Consider the following 20045-nt stretch of genomic DNA (forward strand, 5'->3'; position numbering starts at 1 on the left):
TGTATAAGTCTCTTGAAAATGAGACAATTTGCTAAGTTACTTTAGGCTATCCTTCAGACTTTTAAAACTAGTAAATATCACCCCCCTCCTAGATTTTATGCATAGACTGGAAGAGAAACAAGTTTTCCTTTTTTAAAAAACAAACAAAAAACCTCCCAATTGATTTCTCAACTTTGACTTAGTCCAAATGAAGAAAATCTCTTCAGTAGGCACAGAAAGTGTACTACTGCTTTCAAAAGCTGGTTTAGCACTTCAACAACTCTGGTTTCAGGTCTTGGGTAGTGACTTCCTCCAGTTCAGTGGTATGACTTTCTTTAAAACATCATCCGCAAACATGTACTGCTTGAATGGTTCACCTTGAGTCCTGAAACTTATAGTTGGCATGCTTTCGTGATTATTGGATGCCTGTGTTACAGCAGTAGCATTCTCAGCATTTAGGCATCTACGCTGGAATTTTAGGTTGAGAGTAGTGGCAAGAAAAATGAGGTTGAGTAAGTGCTTGATCCATATGCTTCTTTACTGCCTGCAATTTAACTTTGTTGTTGGGTATTTCTTCAGTGTCTCTTGAAGTTCCTTCCAAATTTCACCAGCATCAGCAGCACAGCAGTTTGTCCAAGGCTATGGAAATAGATTTCAGTATATTCAGCATATCTTTAATCCAATATTGACTGCTTTGGCTGTGATAGTTCCATCTATTTTGTTACAATTTTCTTCACAAATTGTCATCAGAATGCTTCTTAATAAATAGCTCAGAACAGCCAACCACTGAATTTTTCATTGTACATCTTGGGGGAGAATTAGTTTGAAATCCTCCTGCTCTCTTCGGTGTAGCTGAAACAAAGTGGTTGATACAGAAGTATTATGCAGTTCTAACACTTTCCTTTATTCCTTGAATTGTGCCTAAACCTTTGGCTAAAATGTGCATCAAATGAGCACTGTGCCCATATGTTAAAAGTTTCAGGTTCCCTTCATTATCTTGTTCTAAGATTTCTTCTCAACTTTGCGACATTTGTAGCATTGTTTGGGACAATGCTACATATGTGAGTTAATTTTTGTTCACAGTTGTTACAACGTTTACTGCTGCTACTTTTAAGTATTCTGCATTATGAGCATTTCCTGATGTATCGATTGTTTCTGTAAGCCCCCCTCCCTCCCACCCTCGTTGTTGTCACTCAAGCACGTATTACTGGGTCAGTATCTACATTGCACCACACATCAAGACTCAGATTAACAAATTTCCCATCCGTGTTTTTTGCACCCTGTTCAACTTCCTTCTCATATGCTGTATCTGGCAACCTTCCAGCAATGTCTGTTCTATCAGGTGGAATATAGCCTGTTTGTAATGACTGAACCATATCAATGAAATGTTTGTTCTGAGCAAGGTGAAGGGAGAATTGATTGCATAAATATGCTAAGCAATCTTTTCAGCTATTCAGTCTTGTTGGAGTTTGCTGGTCCTAATTACGAACTCATTCATGGTTTTACTGGATGATGAAGAAAGTGGGGGAGGGTGCAGGTAGTTTACTGTCTGATATATATTTATTTAGTTGCAGAACTTCTGGTCACAGCAGCAGATGACTAAAGTTCTAGACCTTGCAGATGATGAATGTACATCTGAACATCCCTGAAACAAAAATGGTAAAAAGGTCTCTCACTCACTGAGTATTACAATTTCTCTTTAAATCAGTGCTCTGAGTAACTGACAGATCCTTCCTAGTGCAGCTGTTTGTACCACTGTTTAAATGATATGATTATTCTAAACCCAGTTTTATAGGGAAAATAATAAATTATAAGGATTATCTAAATCTATTTAAACCTTATCTCTAGCAACATACCAAACAACTTGGGAAAAAACCTCATGTGTTAAAATTCAAAAATGCCTACTAAAACTTCACTTTTAAACAGGAAACCTTCATGTAGAATGTTTTGATTGTATTGAGCTATTAAAAAATCATTTAATAAATCCAGTAGTAACAGATAAATACTCCCTCAAGAAACTAACATACCAATTATATTTTGGATGCAAACATTTTGAAGTTTATAAGCATCTGTGGAAAACACAAATTTGATGATGATCTAAATTACCATTTACTAGCATTGTTAGAAAGGATAGGCAGCCCAGAAGAATGGTTCAAAAATAACGTGACTATCCAGTTGATCCAGATTGTTCAGACATGTCTGCATTATCATCTTCAAAGTTGTTGCCTTCTGAAAAGCATTTTTCTTAATGCTGTTTCATTCTGACATCCAGGCCTTGTATCTCTGTTGCACTGTTTACATTTGGCACATGTTCCTCTTGTAGCCAGGGATACAGGAATTTCATGAAAGTATTCCCAAATATGGTGTTTTTTTATGACCTGCAGCCATGGCAATATTATTTCCTCCAAATCTCAGGTGTTGAAATCAGCACTAGAGGCTACACTCTGTCCCTTCTTTCCACAGTGACCTGCTTTGACACCAGTGTTGCGCTTTTCTGGTTACACAACTCCTCCTCTCCCAGAAAAACAAAAGAACTAACAATCCAAGCCTTTTGTTCATGTAACCCACATGCCTTTTACGCTGCAGTATTTTATTTGTTTATGGACAGAGGGAGACAGTTGAGAAATTATTGGATTTGTGTGTGTGTGTGCACACGTGCGTACACATGCAAGGAGACAGAGCAAGGCCATTTTACCTGAAGTGCCCAGAACCATGAAGAAGCAAGTTCTGGCAGTTAATTACTGGGCAGATCATTGTTTTTCCCTGAGCTGAAGAATAAGTTTCCATCGTGAATGGAGTCAAATATTTATAGTTTTTTTGAGAACTGAGCCAATCAGAGCTCAGGTAGGGAGAAGTTATAAAATAGGAGTCTGAAATCACCCAGGTGAGCTCTCTGGATGAACCTGAGGGGATCACATGAGAGTTAGAGGTTGGGATCCAAGGCTTGTCATAACTTTGCCAGTCTCTTGCACCCAGTAGCACAGACCTGGGATCCCCCACAGGATCAAGCCCTTAATACAGCACTTGACATCTTGTGCCATATTTATAAAGCTTGACCTGAAAAGTTAGATGTTTTTCCCCAGATTCTTTATTTATATAGAAAAGCAGCCTTTAATTCAGTCTTTGATAGAGACTTATGGGTACAGCATATTTTATTTTTTGTTTAAATGTTTTGAGAGATTATAAGTAGTTTAGGCCTTAACATATTTTGTATTAAATTCAGATTTCATTTTAAACAGGTTTATTTTTTAAAAGAAAAACTTCTTATAATAAAATAAAAAAAACTTCTTTAAATTTAAAAATGTTCTTTCTTTTTTGTTTTAAAAAAAAAAACCCTATATTTTTATCCATCTTGATAGGAGGGAGCTTTGAGTGTTGGCTGGAAATGAGGTCTTCCAACCATACGGGTGCTGTGAGATTGTGAGGAAATATTGTTTATCTCTGTAGCTCCTGGGGCATCTCTACTTGGCTCATTCTGGAACCCTAGCTGTGTACTTAATTTCTCTTCGTCCTAACAAAGGGGAAACTAATGTTACTCCTTGTAGTTCTATGCAGATATCATTTTGAATATTTGCTGGCTTGCCATGGGAGTGCTCTGTAGGAAGAGGGATATGCTATGTATGCTCCAATTCATCTCATCTGCAAACTTCTCCATTGTACCTGAACCCAAGTGCTGCAACAATTAATATAATTTATTTTAGGAAATATTTATTGGATTTTTAAATTTTTTTCAGTGTCATAAATTCATAGGATATATTAACTGATTTGTTGAATTTTTTTTATTCTGTTTTGTTTAGGGATTAATTTTTTGGTTAGCAGATAAGAAAGCTAGCTATCATTTTTTAAATCTTGGGGGGTTGGCTGGTCACACAGTATTAAAAAAACAAAACAAAAAAACAACAAACAACCTCTTTCCCTTTTTAAATTTTTTAGGGCTTTTGGTGAGAACAAAGGGTATGAGGCTTTGTTTGGGATGGAGTTTTGCTGCTGTTTGGTGACTGGAATATTTGCTTTTTACTTGATTAGACTGCTGGATGATACTTTTACTGATTGTAAATTTAATTGCTATAGTATCACTCTAAGATCATAGCCATTTTTATATTTTAATCAAAAGAATAAATTAAAATAAGAGGTAATTCAGAAGTAATAAAATGCAAATAAATGGAAGATCTCCAGATCAATAAGCACTTTACAAATCTTTAAAAAATCAGCAGTTAAGATGTTCTTTATACATTTATTAATGGTAATTCATGAAGGTATTCCAAAATGGAACTGTATGAAGCCAAATGCTTGTCCTTGTTCATATCCTTCTCCTGGTTGTTCACATCTTACTCCCAGAGGTCTCATTTGGTACATGGCACAAGGAAGATGAATGTTTGATGGTTGGCTGGAAAGACAGAGTAAGGGGAAAGTGTTCAGTGAGATGGAACTTCAAAGCAGCAGTCAGTGAAACTGCCATATTCGGCAATTAATGTTGGTCTTGCTTTTCTTTTAATAGCACTCTGGGAGAAGTGATTACACCGAGCTGAAATGGCACAGGATATTTTGGGTTAACAGAGGGAGTGAAAATTTTTTAGTTTGTTGGACCATTCAAAAAGAATTAGAATTTCTGTTTTTATTATGGGGGAGCGGCAGCCACTCTGATATTTAGATTGTCGTACACCTTCCATTGTGTATGTGGTTAAACCCCTTTCCCCTCCCTTATTGTACCTAAGTAAGAGATGCTGCCTAAATAGACAGATAAGGTTTTACAAAATGCAGAAAGACAAACCGCATTATATACATGTTCCACAAGAATGTGGAAGCATTGGTAAATGTTTTTGTCTCCATGATGACGATGATGATGTTGCAATTCTCTGTTTTCAGGAGCGGGTACTCAAATTGTATTTAGAATGCATCTTACTAAAAAAAAAAATAGCAGCTTGCATTTTAACAGCTAAATATCTCTCTGAACACTGAGCCTCTCCGTGGGGCCAGGAATTTGGGGGCAGATGGCCCCAATAACCTTACTGCACTACTTAGAGCTCAACAGCAGCATCTGCAAGTGGCACCTCCGCAGCCTCATGAGCAACAGTGAACAACAGCTCCATAGTCAGAGCTGTTGTGTGGAGTTAGGAGACTGGCTGGCTGAGACTCACTAGTGGGAGGACAAGTCTTTCAGGAGGAAATGGTTATGTTACCAGAATTTTGATAGAGAATGAAATTCTTGATAAGATACAATTCATAAATTCAACACACTTCTTATAGGTGCTCTTATAATTTTTACTGCTCAAGATTGTAGAAGATTATGATTATTACTAATCAGAGCCAGATTTAAGAAGGACTCCATCCCACTCTTCCACTGCAGAAGCCTGTGCATAATTTTGGAAATCAGATGATTTTCTGTCCTTGCACAGGCTTTCAGAACAGAGAAGCCAATCTGGGGTGTTATGAAATCTGACAGACACAGAGTGATGATCATCCTTGGTCTAGTTTTGTTAAAGTTACACTGGGGTGAATTTGGTCCATTGCTTATTTGTGTGGGGATGTGAAAGAAAAATTGTCCTTCCATTCGTAGCATTAAAAGTATCTGAATAAAAGTAGCACAGTGTTTATAGATAGATTGAGGGGGAAATGTGGAAACTTAGTCATTTAAGCAGGCTAATACACTATAGAGAAATAGGTCTAAAAATGTTGTCACAAACAGTAGAATGTACATTGATCCACCGAAATATCTCATCAAGACTCGCTTATTCCACAGATGTTAACCTATGTCAGTCAATGCCCTCTCCACTCGCATTGTGTATGTGAAGAGGGGATGAGAATGAATATAAACTAATCACCTCTAGCTTCCAGGAGCTCCTTGTATTCTGTTTCTGTTTTTATACTGTAAGCTCTTCAGGGCAGGGTCTATTTTTATTTATTTTGCACAGTTCCAAATAGAATAAGAGCATTTAAATAAGTTTCAGCATGTTAGTCTGTATCAGCAAAAACAACAAGGAATACTTGTGGCACCTTAGAGACTAACAAGTTTATTTGGGCATAAGCTTTCATGGGATAAAACCCACTTCATCAGATGCCTATTGTTTTTTTTCCCCTCCATGCATCTGATGAAGTGGATTTTAGCCCACAAAAGCATATGCCCGAATAAATTTGTTAGTCTCTAAGGTGCCACAAGTACTCCTCGTTGTTTTAGCATTTAAATAATTATCTAATGAATGCTAAGCCCACCAGACTATTTCTTGAGAGGCTTTGATATTATAAATCCTTATTTGGTGCTACTTAAATGAACCCAGGGTAGTCACTGCTTCTTCTTCCTTGCCCATGTATCATGCATTTAGCATGTTTTGGGTAGTATCTATGCTAAGTACATAAACACCACCCATAATTTTATTAAAATAGATATGTGAAATCAAAGCCACAGAGGCCAATAAAAAGTAGAGTATTAGACTATTCTATCTAGGAATTTATATGGTTCTCATTGCAGTTTGAGCACCTCACAGTCATTAATGGACTTTATCCTCACAATACCTCTGTGAAATATGGATGTATTATCCCTGATTTTACTGAGGAACTGAGACACCAGATAAATCAAGCACGTGTCGCGGCTCACGCAACAAGTGTGGCAGAAGCAGGAATTGAACACAGTTCTCTTGAGCCCCACCCTAGTGCCCTCTTCACTAGATGGGCTTTCCTTTGCCTGACATATTGGGTTTATAAGACAATCTCCTCTCTCCCACCACCATGGTCTGCTACCTTCATAATCTACCCTAAAATTGCTAGAAGAGACTCCTTATACTGGCTCATGCCTGTCTTTTATAAGGTTTGGAACCTGGACATAAGTTTGTTTAGTGTTTTGTAAATTTGCCAAAACGTAACCTGCCAATGTTACATTTGTGAGAACTTTTGCATTGGCAGTGAATTTTAAATTGGAATATACACTGTTGAAAAGGTACTTCCTTCTATTTATTCTAAATTTTAGCAGCTATTGACTTCATTCAGTGACCTCTGTCCTCTTGTACGATAGAACAGGGTAGAAGAAGTAAAACTTGTACTATGTTCTTCAAAATACTGAATCCCTTTAATGAAACTCTGTTTTTCCCAGGCTGAGCAATCATAACTCTTGCAATTTTTTTTGTCTTATGTAAGTAAAGATTAGAATGCTAATGCTGTCTGCTGTTTTAGCAACACCTGCTTGCAGTTTCTTTTCTAGTTATTCCTTTCCTCTTTTTGAAATTATACCTTATGGGCTTCCAGAGCATTCAGCTGACGTCATAGTACACAAGCCAATTTTTTCTCCCAAATGCACTATTTTATAGGATTAAATACTTGTAAAGATTCTGTCAGTAACTAGTGGAAATGCCAAAACATTATCAAAAGGATCTACTTTAAGAAAGTTTTCTTATTTTATTTTCTGCATAACTATTTGGTTTCCTGATGTATCACCCATGCAATACACATACACAATTTGTGCCTTTAGTGTATAAAAATGTAAGTGGCCACCTACAACAGATTTCAGTGGCATCACACCTGCTTACAGCAGTGTTAAACTTGGCCCTGTGTGTACATATTAATGTAACTGTATATTACCTCTGTTTCGAGTGGTATACATGTGAATCTTAAGTTAAATATATTTAGCCTCTTGGTAAAATGCTATGATTTTTTAAAAATTTATTTTTATGAGCATGGTGGAGAAGCGGGGATGACTCTTTATGGATAGGATTTTTAAAAATGCTCAGTGAAATGAGTCAATTTTAAAGACAATGATTAGGCAATGCTGAGCACTTTTTAAAATCCCAGACTCTCTGAGTGGGTGTGGTGTTATCAAATATAGAAACCTAAAATGCCTTTTGCCAGCTGTACACTTTTTATCTTCACAAACTGACCCCTTCTAATATTTATGTATGTACACGCTATTCTTCTGCTGAAGAGCTGAAGCTACTAGGTGGTAAGATTTCTAAGTCATCATATGTATAAAAAACAATAAAAAAGAAATGCATACCTTTTGAGATGTTATAGATTGTCCTACCCCATAAAAGTTTAGTTGTTTCGCTTGTATTTTAAACATGTAGAGACTTATATACTTAATTGCAGGCAGGTCCACAGATCCAGTAGCGAGTTTTTAGCCAGGTGAGACAGGTTTGTTTGCCTTGGGAAGGGCTGCATAGCTGGGAGCCTTGAGTCTGTGTTCAGCCTGGGGTTTGAGTGGTTAGTCCATCTGTTTAGTAAAGGTGTGGAGCTGAACAGTAAGACTTGGGGTTTGTCTTCACTAGACTGGAATGTGTAAATTCCAATTTGAGGAGACATACCTACCCTAGCTCTGATTGCGTAAAAACAGAAGTACAGCTGCAGCAACATGAGCAGCAGGAGGGGCTTCCTCTCCTTCGTATGTACTTGGGGCAGTACTTCCCATTGCTCGAGCTGCCGCAACTAGACTGCTGTTTTTAGCACTCTAACTCAATCAGCGCTAGCGTGGGTAAATCTCTTCAAGCTGGAATTTACATCCTCCATTGTCTGGGTATACCGAAAGAAGGTCAGGAGACACTTGATGTGGATTTTAGTCAGGCCACAACTTTATTATATAGATATCTGGGACTACCGGGCAGATAAAGTGTACAATGCAGGCAAATCCATGCTTATTAAAATCATTACCCATGGCTTCCACCAGCCTCCCTTCATTTTCCGTCCAGGTCCCCCCAGCCAAACTATGGCTTGGACCTTACCACCCCCCATAGGAGGGTTAAGGTGGGCTATAATAATTGGAGGCGGGGGGGGGGGAAGGTTGGTTCCATGCCATACCCATCATAGGTGTCCCCAAGCCCCTCCCTCATTCTGTTCCTTTATCTAGCACATCCTTTTAAGTCCTTTATCTGGCCATTTATCTGGTCACTGGATGCCTTCCCTATGGAGTACCTTCACTGGACATCTGCCGCACGCTTACAAAATAAGTTGCAACATATAGCCTACCACCTTTTCTTCTTACCAAGAAAGGTCCTCCCTGACACCCGCTGTGGGGATCGTGAAAAAACCTCACTGCACTGAAGCCAATCTGGTGGTGTGGGAAAAATTCCTTCCCAGACCCCCTTAAAAAGGAGCGACTAGCATAATGCTCACAGCAGGCTCAACCTGATATTCACCACCTCTAGGGGAGGGAGGATGGGTGCTGCCTTGCCTGCTGCATGGAAAAAGGGGCTTCCAATGCCCAGGGCTTGCACCTTTATAGCCTTCAAACCTCACATTCCTGTGGGGTGAGTCAGCGTTGCAAAGCTGACCACTGTTCACCGTTTGCAGCAGTTTCTGACCTTGTTCCCACCCCCAGCCATAAAGCACAGCTGCCTTCCCTCAGCAAACCTAGACAATATTCTGCCCACTTTAGGTGAGGTGTGGTTAACTCTACTATACAAACTGGTTGCCAAGTAAACGGGAGCTGTAACAGGAGAGGTTTGGAGAGGGAGTGTGGTTCCTTCTGTTTAGGGATGGCTCCACACTAAGTAGTTGATATGGAGAACAAGGAAACAACTGTTGTGACCTGCCTTGGATGTGTTATTTCCATTCTGCTAGAAGACAGACAAGACCTTTGGTACATGAACTGCAAGTTGACGGCCATACTAGTATACAAAATGTATTGTCTGGAAGTGCAAGTTTCAACACTGCAGCATCTGAGAAAACAAGACTTCTTGGACAACTAGATTCAGAAATTGTTTCCACAACTGTCTATATAAGGGAAAGGACTGGCTATAAAGGAACTGGAGAGCGTGACAACTTTTGACCAAGAGTGGAAGTAGAACCAAAAGGGTTTTGACCTGATTAGAAGTAATGAATCACTGTCAGTTACTCAATGAGTAAATTACTAAGGGGTCTGTCTCTGGAGGAACAGAACTGGGGTGAAAGTAAGTCTAAGGACTTACCGGTACGGGACTGGGCTGGGGCCGGCTCTGGCCCCCGGAAGGGGCTGGGCCTCAGGCAGAAGGGGTGGGGCTGAGGGGGTCAGAGCCAGCCCCGGCCCACCCTGCACCGGTAAGTGCGTCCTTCCCCCTCCCCAGGGTAACAGCGGCAGTCAGGGGCTCTGGCAGCGGTTTAAAGGGCCCTGGGCCCTTTAAATCGTCCCCAGAGCCCCGCCACCGCTTCCCCAGGGCTCCGGCAGCAGGGCTCCAGGGATGGGGCTCCCACCGCCACTACCACCCTGGGCCCTTTAAATCATCCCTGGAGCCTGCTAGAGCCCGGGGAAGCGGCAGCTGGGCTCTGGGGACGATTTAAAGGGCCCAGGGCTTGGCCACTGATACTGCCCCAGGCCCTTTAAATCTCCGCCCGAGCCCTGCTGCCGCTACCCCAGGGCCCTGGCAGCGGGGCTCTGGCAGCAAATTTAAAGGGCCGGGGACTCCAGCCACTGCTGGGAGCCGCAGGCCCTTTAAATTGTGCCTGGGGAAGCCGATCCACCCCCGGTACGGCGCACCGGCTCTTGCCGGTACACCATACTGGGGCGTACCAGCTTACTTTCACCTCTGAACAGAGAGCTACCGAGGTCATACCTGGTAAATAACCTTGTGGTATGAAGTGAGCAGCTAACAGGAGGTTCTTCATCCATCCGAAGAAGGCAAGCAATATTATTGGTGACTCCATATTAAGAAAAGTGAACAGAGAATTCAAGGAAGGGACACAAGGACAATAAGACAGCAAAAATACAAGATCCTAACTGCAAGATTAGATGGGATTATGCAGTTGTCTGGCAAGTTGACATTGGTCATATACATTGAAACCAATGGCATGGCATCACATGGAACAACATTGATTATGGAAGACTTCAGGGATCTTGGAAGGAAGCTGAAGAAGAAGAAAGTTCAAGTAATCTTGAAGATCGTTCCAGTTCTGTGAGTGAGAGAAGGTAGAAAATACTGCATGTGGGTTGCGTGAATGGTGTGAAGCCAAATGTTTTTATTATGTGGAACATTAGGCCACAATCCACCAGGAGAGAGGGCTGTATGAATGGGATGGTCTAAATGTCATAGGTGAGTCTTCTCTGGAGCCTGGCTGAAGCAGCATGGAGAGCCTTTAAATTAGCAATTCAAAGGGAGGGTGTTAAGGAGACAAGTTCAGTAAAAAATCACTCAGCATGTCATAAAGAACATGAAGAGAAGAGTTTTCAGTTGCTTGTTACCCAGACTCATAGCATTTGTTTATAAGCAAGTGGAATGGGAAATTCTCATTAAGAAACTTGATATAGTTGGCATTATTAAAACTATAAACCACTGGTTACAACTCCAACAATACTCTTCTTCTCTCTGGGGGAAAAAAAAGTCTGCAAGAGAAGAGCAAGCCAGTACTTCTCCACTCTGGGCTATTTAGTGTCCTGCACTCTCTGGAAAGATTGGTAAGAAAGTAAGAGCTCAGTGTCTCATTGAAATAGCACTTGCTCTTTCACCCTGCATCTCTATCAATCTGAATAGTTCAGCATCCATAAGGAGACTTCAAAAACTTTGTCATGACAGTTTCCCTACCTCCAGTCCTGTATCTCTCCTGTGCTTCTGACATTGATTCATCTGGCAATTTTAAACTCAACATTACCAAAGACAAGCTTTTGATTGTCTGTCTTCATTGTAGATAAGATGATGGAAACACGCCTCCCCCCCCCCTCACCCACCCACGGTCACTCATGTCATAATCTGTGTCCTTTTTTTTACTCTGCCTCCCAATGGACGCATCCTGGCACTGTCCGAGGCCTGCCACTTCTACCGCCATAATGCCAAGATTTAATCCTCTCTGCTCAGAGTGCCAAGACACTCTAGTAGACTTGACATGAGATGATGACAGTCAACAAATCTCCTGCTGTCTGGCTTTAATGCCAGCCATGTTGCCCCTTCCAGTCCATTCAAAATGTTGTTCATGGGAGCATCTTCCTGGCGCATACCTCTGACTAAGGTGATAAAGGGTCATTAAAAATATTTTAAAATGATGACAGATAGAAGGACAATATTGTTGTTATTGCAGCTTCTGGTATTTTTGGATCCCCTTAAATTCCTAGTTCTACCTACGGTTTTATCCATAGGGTCTGATCCTGCAAGTGGTTTAACATTGACTTCAGTATGAATTTAGGGCTCCCTCACAGGTTTGGTCCGTTCACTGTAGTAAATCCACCTCCTCATGAGGTGGTAGCTAGGTAGACAGAAGAATACGTCTGTTGCCCCACAAGTGTCTGCTCTGGAGCTTAGCAGATTAGCCTAGGTGTGTCTGCCACATGCAGATGAATTTAAACTTATTTTAAACTCGGATACTGTGTCACTTCTTTAAAATTCCACTCGCCATTGCTCATTGTCAAGATATTTCTGGAAAAGAGTTCATGTTCTTAGTAATTAGTAACTGGCTCTTGCTTTACTCCTGGTTTGTGCATTTTAATGAGTACTGAAAGCATCTTCATAATAGTGGAGGAGTAGTAAAAGAGGCAGTTGCAAACGGAAAGTAGGAAAACGATAGCTAGGGGAGGATGGGACTAACTGTTCTTATAGACCTTTTTCTTCCTTTCTCCCTCAAAGAAATCCATGCAGACAGGCATGTAGCTTTTTAACTTTTTGTTTCAAAATTTTCGAGGTCTCAGAACTCACTAAATTGAAACCCATGCCGATCTATATATAACAGTGGTGGTTACTCACTTCTGCTGTCATATGTAACAATGCAATAACTTCGGGGGAAAAAGTTATTTAGCTGTGAACTTGTAGAAAATATTTCATCTATATTGCACATATGTTGTTTTTCAGCTATATGACTACAAAAATGCTCTCTAAGAGGTTCTGATTAATGATAGTACATCAGTTTGATATACTATATACATAAATACCAGAACTAACTTTGTTCAGGTTTCATATAGTTTGTATGTGTGGGCCTGCTTTTAGGTAGAAGATAGGATGTTTTTCAGTCTTTCTGAAATGTTAACCATCGATGGATCCAGTAAACAATCAGTGAATTCTGTGAGCATACATACAATATAACTGATGTGCAGAAAAGCCCCGAAATCCGCTGCTTAATACACTGAATACTGGTGCCAAAACTGCATGTGTGTGTTTAGGTAGCTAAAGCATATATTCTTCATCACCCGTGGCCTACGCTGTTACTGGAAGAAAGCTCTCAGAAGAGAGGTTTAACCAGCTGAAGCCATGACTCTTGTATACAGTTTTTAGAGGCAAGTACTAACACAGTTAGCTGCTGGTTGTATCTGAATGTCTTAGTAAATATAAATGTAAGTAGCTCCTATGTTATGTACTTTATGCTTTAATGCTACTATCGATGAATACAAAAGACTTTATTTTACTGGAACTTTTGAAAGTCTTTAATGTTGAATGACTAATTGAGATTCTATACCATTTCCCCTTAGAAATAACTTGTGGTAGGTAGGTAGGTAGACAGAAGAATATGTTTTCAATAGTTTTCATTTGTTTTTGGAAGCAAAGATTTATACTAATGTAATTGATTTATTGACAAATGCCCCTTGCACATTCTATTTAGAATAACTTTTGGTCTAGCTAAAAATTAAGCGTGCCAGCAGAAAACAGGGGCATGGTTCGGGTTTTTGATCTTTCTGAGAAGGCTAGTTTTTCATTTTAGACGCTGCAAGAGATTCTAATCAGCAGGATATCTGGGCAAAATTGTTTGTCACAACTAGTTTAACCAAATAGGGCTGTGCTCTTTACTACTCTGTTTAGCTACTATTTCTTTCTTGCATGGATTAATGTACTGTATAAATTGGGTGGTTTTTTGTTTTTTTTTTTAAAGCTTCCTCTCTTTTCTCTTCTGGTGAACAGACAGCTTTACAACAAAAAAGATAGGAAGAGCAGTCTTTCTTTAATTTACAGAAAGCATTAAAAACAGTCAGTGCAAGGAAACTTGATAGGCACTGTTCTGTACTTAACAGTAAATACCTACAGTTTACATACTTGGGTACTGACTCATGATATATTGGAAAAAAATCCTCCATTTTGATAGAACTGAATAGGAACATAGCTCCTGTGTGGTATCTGGCCTCCTGTTCTTATAGTAGTTATCAGTATATCTAAAAGTTGGATTTATGATGCAAAATTATTTTTCCGAATCCCAAAATGGATCTTTTCAAAATAGCTGTTTATAAAGATTTGTAAAATTTTTGTTTTTTATGGCTTTTAAATTTCTGAACACTGGAGAGAACTGTATTTGTGCCATTGCAAAATTCTATTGCATTAAATTCAGGCGTAGATGCAGCAAATTTTGTGTCAGGTGTTGAATGAGGGCCATAAATTTAAACATGATATGCTAGACAAGTGGAGTAAGTGAAATGATTCAGAAGGAAGGGATGATATGAGGACTGATGATGAGGAAAATGAATTTTAGCTTCTGAGTTCAGCCGCTGTGTTTTGGTCAGGGAAAACAGTCTTTCAACCCCATGAATCCTGGGGAAGGCATGACCTAATACTGTGGATGCAGTGGTGTCTGTGTGGAGGACTGGCATCCTGTACTGATCTGTCTCATGTTCTTCCCAGACTTCACTTGGAACTGTGCTGCCACTGGCTAATTACATGGTTCTGTTAGAACATTCAAGTAATAAACTCCAAAGGATGAGGGTTTCACAAACATGTTCCTATCACTAATGAATGTCATCTGTAGCTAATTAAATCGAGCAGGCCAGTTCAGTTTCAGATGATAGACCATTACTGAATAATCAGAGTATTAAAAAGTTTAAGGGAAAAAAAGGATTTGAAGTCAATGCACTCTACAATGTTCAGTATACTGAGATGTAATTACACTTGTATTAATGACTGCCAGTGTTTAAAGGGGTAGACAGATGGAGGGTGGGAGCTGAGGTGGTGGTGGATCAGTGATGAATCTATATTTAGATATCTACTGTATATCCTTTTTTATCTGACTCTACAGCTGGCCACTGATTTTGTTTTAAAAATCTTGCCCTTCTCTGTGTTAATGCACTTAAAACTGCTGTATCCCACTTCACATAACAATTTTTGTGGAGGAAAAATACACATGCAAAGTAAAATATGTACATCCCGATAGTCAGAATTGCCAGATCACTAATGTAAAAACCATGCTGTGTCCAAACCAGATTCATCACTTTTACTTTCTGTCCTGCAGGGAACAACCCATCTTCAGCACCCGAGCTCATGTCTTCCAGATTGACCCAAACACTAAGAAGAACTGGGTTCCCACCAGCAAGCATGCTGTTACTGTGTCCTACTTCTATGACAGCACAAGAAATGTCTATAGGATAATCAGCTTGGATGGCTCAAAGGTAAGTTCTGTTTATTTTAAGATTGTTTACTTTGACTTGCTTGATCAACTTTTTAACTCTGTTTCAGTCTGGCATATCTCACACACCTTCTTAGAAATGTGTCCTACCTACGTCACAATCTTTCCCAAAAGGAAATTTATTTTTGGAGTTTTAAAATGGGAACACTTTTATTTACAGTGTTTAATTGTTCATGAGAAAATGCTGCTGTCAATACATTAATATATAAACCTATTACCAAAGTTCAGGAATTGCCTTTTCGTCACTGAGCAATCTCAAAAAGTGCATTTACTGTAAAAGATACTGGAAGTTACGTGTAGGTAATGATCATATCTGTTTTCAGCTTTGTTTTCTATGGAGTATTAATGTAACTAGTTCCTTGGCATTATGAAAGACATCTGTTCAGTTATCATAATCTCTCAGTAAATCCTTGTTTGGCATATAATCCTCCATTTTCTGCATAGGAAAAATGGTGACTTTTCTCCTATAATGCTTTCAGAAGTAACCTCTTTTATCAAAATTCAATACATATTTTGATTAGGCATTGTAAATTGTCTAGTACCTGGATTTAGAGGACTAAGAGTCAGGAATCTTGTTCTATTGTGTGATGTGAACAATATCCATCTGTAAAATACATATTAGAATACTGACATGGAGCTGTGAGATTTTAAATGTTTGTAAAGTGCTTTGAAATCTGTGGGCTAAGGGTACTGTGTAAGTGCAAAGTATAATTCAAAAATTAAAAGCTGGAATTTTTCCCAAAAGTCTTAATTTACAAAAAGGTTGCAACTTCTGCTGGCTTCACTGAATTGAAAAATAGGGGTATAGCCAAAAAAAACCCCAAGAATTTAGTGGCACAGATGACTTGTATCTTAACCAAAGTTTTAAGGTCTATTCCAATGCTAATTGCATGATGCAGTAGAGTTTGTTTTAATTCCTTAATGAATGTTCTGTATTACTTGGGGTTTACTGTGTTTTGTAAAACTTTGCCGGGTTTGTCAGTGTGGTCCAATGGATAGAGAACCGTAGTAGGAGTCAAAAACTCTATTTGGATGAGCTTTCATGCCCACATGAGTTCCCACTGAAGTCAACAGGGTGTTGCATAGTCACAGAGATCAGAGGGCAACCCTAGTAAAATAAATTTGCATACAGATTAATTTTGAATAAGTCTAAATAAGTTCTGACCAAAATTGACGTGGTTTCATATCAGACATGTAAGGTGAACAAAAGCCTATACACAAGAGAATTCTGAAAAGTACAGTAGATGCAAGTATAGCTTACAAATGTTTTTATATTTACACTGACAAAATAATAAATTAAGTATGAATAGTAATATGACCATATTTGCTTCAAAGCTCCATTTACGTGGTATTAAGATCAGTTTGCTTAAATACCCAAATCAACATAATGCTCACATCTCTATTGACAGCTTTTTCTGCTTTGGATTTTATTTGGCTCTGATTTGCATAATTAAAAAAGCCACCACCTTGGGAGGTAGAGGGAGACACTAAAGTAGTGCAAAATTCTTATGAATTGAGTAGTGTGATTTGCACAGAGTGCAGTTTCTAGAGTATTTTCTTATTTTAATAAAACCTAAAATGTGAACCTCTGCATTTCTTAAATAACATTCTTGATCTTTTAAAATAAAAAATGAAAAGCTTATTTTTGTAGACACCTGTAAGGTTTTTAAATGGATGTTTTGTTTGACACCACTTTAGGCAAGTTTAGAAGGGAGTAGCAAAAGAATTCTAGCAGACTTCTCTAGTATTTATTTTAATTGCAGCTACAGTACTCTACTTAGCCATTGTTCACACAGAAGGGAGAATGATGCATGGCTTTATTCCTGACTCTTCTACAGACTTATTGTGTGATCTTAAGTCATTTGGTATCTCTCTCCATTTCGCTAGCTGTAAAATAGGGATAATGCTTCTCTACCTCACAAAACTGTTAAGCTATAATTCGCTAATGTTTGTAAAGTATTTGAAGATCTCAGATGGAATGTGCTATGTAAAAGCAAAGGTAGTAATTTAAATCTGTTTATACCTAGATTTGTTTCATCTGTTTGCAGCCCTAATCCTTATTCATATGTCCACCATTTTTTTCCTTTATGTATAGAGGCTTCATTGTGTAAAAGCATCAACAGTCTCAAAATAATTGTTGAATTGTATTGTCCAACTGCTAGCATTCGAAGAGTGTAATATCTACATTTATCTGGGTCATTTCTTTTGTGTATTTACATATGGGGGCAGCTCACACTAATAATTATCATTTCCTCTTCAAGCATTCCATCAATAATATGGTACTCATTGAGATCGAGGTAGAAAATACATGGGCTGCTGTTGCTATTTATTTTTTACTTTACTTTATCTTGTTGCCCAGAACCTCAATCAGGATCAAGGTCCCATTGAGCTTGGTACTGCTGCAAAAACTGAAATTCACACATTTTACCTGTGTAAATAAGTCACTAGTGGAAGATTGAATCTTAAATTCAGGATATTTTCCAGATATATCTCTACAAATTAAGCTATATTTTACCTTGTCCATCCCCCCCATTAAGTGTAAGTGTGTGTGTGTGGGGGGGGTGTATAATATATTGCGAAGCACACAGTTCAGATGTCACAAAACATTAAGTTCAAATCATATCCAGCTTATATCTCTGCTACTTGGGATAGAGCTGGGTGTCAATAACCAGGGCCAATCAGAGTAGGGGGGAAGGCGCCAAGAGGGCCATATGGCCTGGGCCTCAAATTTAGACACTGGTTAATTTTTTGGCATTTGATAAGGTTTTTGCTTGTTTTTATGTGCATCCCTATCAGACAAAAATGTGACCACTTAGAGCTGCAAATTTAAGCAAATAAGAGTTGTGATTTGGTAAAAGACACAATTTTTTTAACTGTTATAGATTTTGTCATATTGAAGAGTTAAAACTGTTCATAAATATTAATAAAAATATATCAGTTCTGATGGCACAAGATTAGACCGTGATGAATGTGTCCTCTCAGATCAGCTGATTCTATAAACAAACCACTACTAGTGGCTGGTGCTGGATCCAGTGCTTGTTGAAAGGTAGTGAATTGTTACATTTTAATGTCTTTAAAGTTTTACATCTAGTTTACTAAGGAATTATTTGTGTATGAGAATTTTTCATTATTATCTTCATATGGTGGCTAAAAGAGGTGGTTGGTTGGTTGAACCCTAGCTTGGTAGCTTGGCTATCATCGTAGGCTATAGACCCAGATTCAAGGTGAAAATTTGTGAGGACAATCTTGTACAATGAGTTTCGTGAGGAGACACATTTGAAATTTTTGGACATTATCCCTCTGTCTGTATCTTTCTGCGTTTACTATCTGTCTATCTATCTATCTGTAGTCATCCCTTTTGTCTTCAGCTCAGCTTGTTATATTATACTGTTGCCGGCACCCAGTGCCGAGAGGCTGAACAACAGCTTGAGTGGTTCGTTACCCGGTGTGCTACACCCAATAATCACAACGGCGTGGAGAAGCAGAAAAGTTTATTTGCAGCTGCAAAAAGGTACAGGGAGAATAAAATCTCAAATCCTGCACCACAGAGCAGGAAGTTACACAGGCTTTTATACATCCTTTTTCCCAGCATACTTATCCAATAGCAAGCTGCCCCAAGTATCCATATAGCCAGCCAATCCAGTTCCCAGCTAGTTCCCTGATTCTCTGTATCATTTGTTAAACTTTACATAAAGCTGCTTTATTCAGCATTGTTCTTTCATATCTCCCCTGTTTGGCCTTGCTTAGTTTCAGGCAGTCTGACTCTGCAACATACTGTTGCAGATTCTCAGCATAACTGCTGTGTGTGCCTCCAGGCGGGGAGGGGCCAAGGACACTTGGGCCTAGTACGCAGAGCTGCTGCGAGTGCCTCCAGGCAGGAGGGGGGGCCAAGGACACCAGGGCCTAGTGCGAGGGGGCTTCATCGACACTCGTGGTCTTCCATCCCCTCGAGTTACCTAGTGGCCATGCCCCAGTGTTCCCAACAATACCTTGCATGCTTGAGTTTTGATTCAGTGATAAGGAAAATAACCTGTTTCATTTTGTGTTCTTAATTAGTATTCCTTCGTTGTAAGTCTTTTCAGCATGTGTACCATTCAGCATTTGTGTACATGTTTACAGTAGAAGACTTCAAGTGTAGATAAGATACTTATTTACAGTAGAATATTTCAAGTGTTCATAGGCTACATATTGACCAGATAGATTACTATGAAGAGGAGATTTGAAAGTGTTGCAAATAAGAGAGGGTGAAAACAACTGAGTGAAACAGCTAAGAGCTCAAAGCCAATAACTTCATTTTTCAAACCACTGGAAAACACACCTTACCCAACAAACAATGCTACAGATAATGAAAACTCCGCAGCTGCAACAGGTGATATTACACTGCCAATACCTGATCATGAGAACAGTAGTCAAGAAGGTGATGTGCCAACAATAACAAATGCAGCAAAAGATCCTGTGTACGATCCAGTAGCTCAACAGCAACAGGAAGATGTAGATCTTACGCAGCAAGAGCAATTCATGAGGACTATAGGTATGACTGTGACAGACATTGGAATTATTGACAAGAGCAATGCTGCCAGATGCAATCTTTTCTTCAAATTAGTTGTTTTGAAATTCCAAGTAGCATTCCATGAGATGCTGATAATCATGCTTTCCGTACTCATCTGGTGACAAAAACTCTTCCAAATGGTGAGACCTGCACAAAAGACGGTTTTTCCGTACTCCAGCATAATCAATCTCTGTACTGTGCACCCTGCTTCCTTTGAACAAAAGTGCTGCAAATGCTTCAGTTCTCTCTGATCAGTCAG

At 39.2% G+C, this 20045-nt stretch overlaps 1 protein-coding gene across 1 annotated transcript in view; it reads left to right on the plus strand.

The window, feature by feature from the left end:
- Positions 1–20045, plus strand: part of HOMER1 (homer scaffold protein 1) — a 155004-nt gene that overhangs the window by 23124 nt on the left and 111835 nt on the right. Inside the window, exon 2 of the mRNA XM_084629669.1 lies at positions 15064–15220. Coding sequence (XP_084485795.1) covers positions 15064–15220 — 157 coding nt within the window. The remainder of the gene's footprint in view (positions 1–15063; positions 15221–20045) is intronic.

Source organism: Lepidochelys olivacea (assembly GCF_965140295.1).
Source record: "Lepidochelys olivacea isolate rLepOli2 genome assembly, chromosome: 5".
NCBI lineage: Eukaryota > Metazoa > Chordata > Testudines > Cheloniidae > Lepidochelys > Lepidochelys olivacea.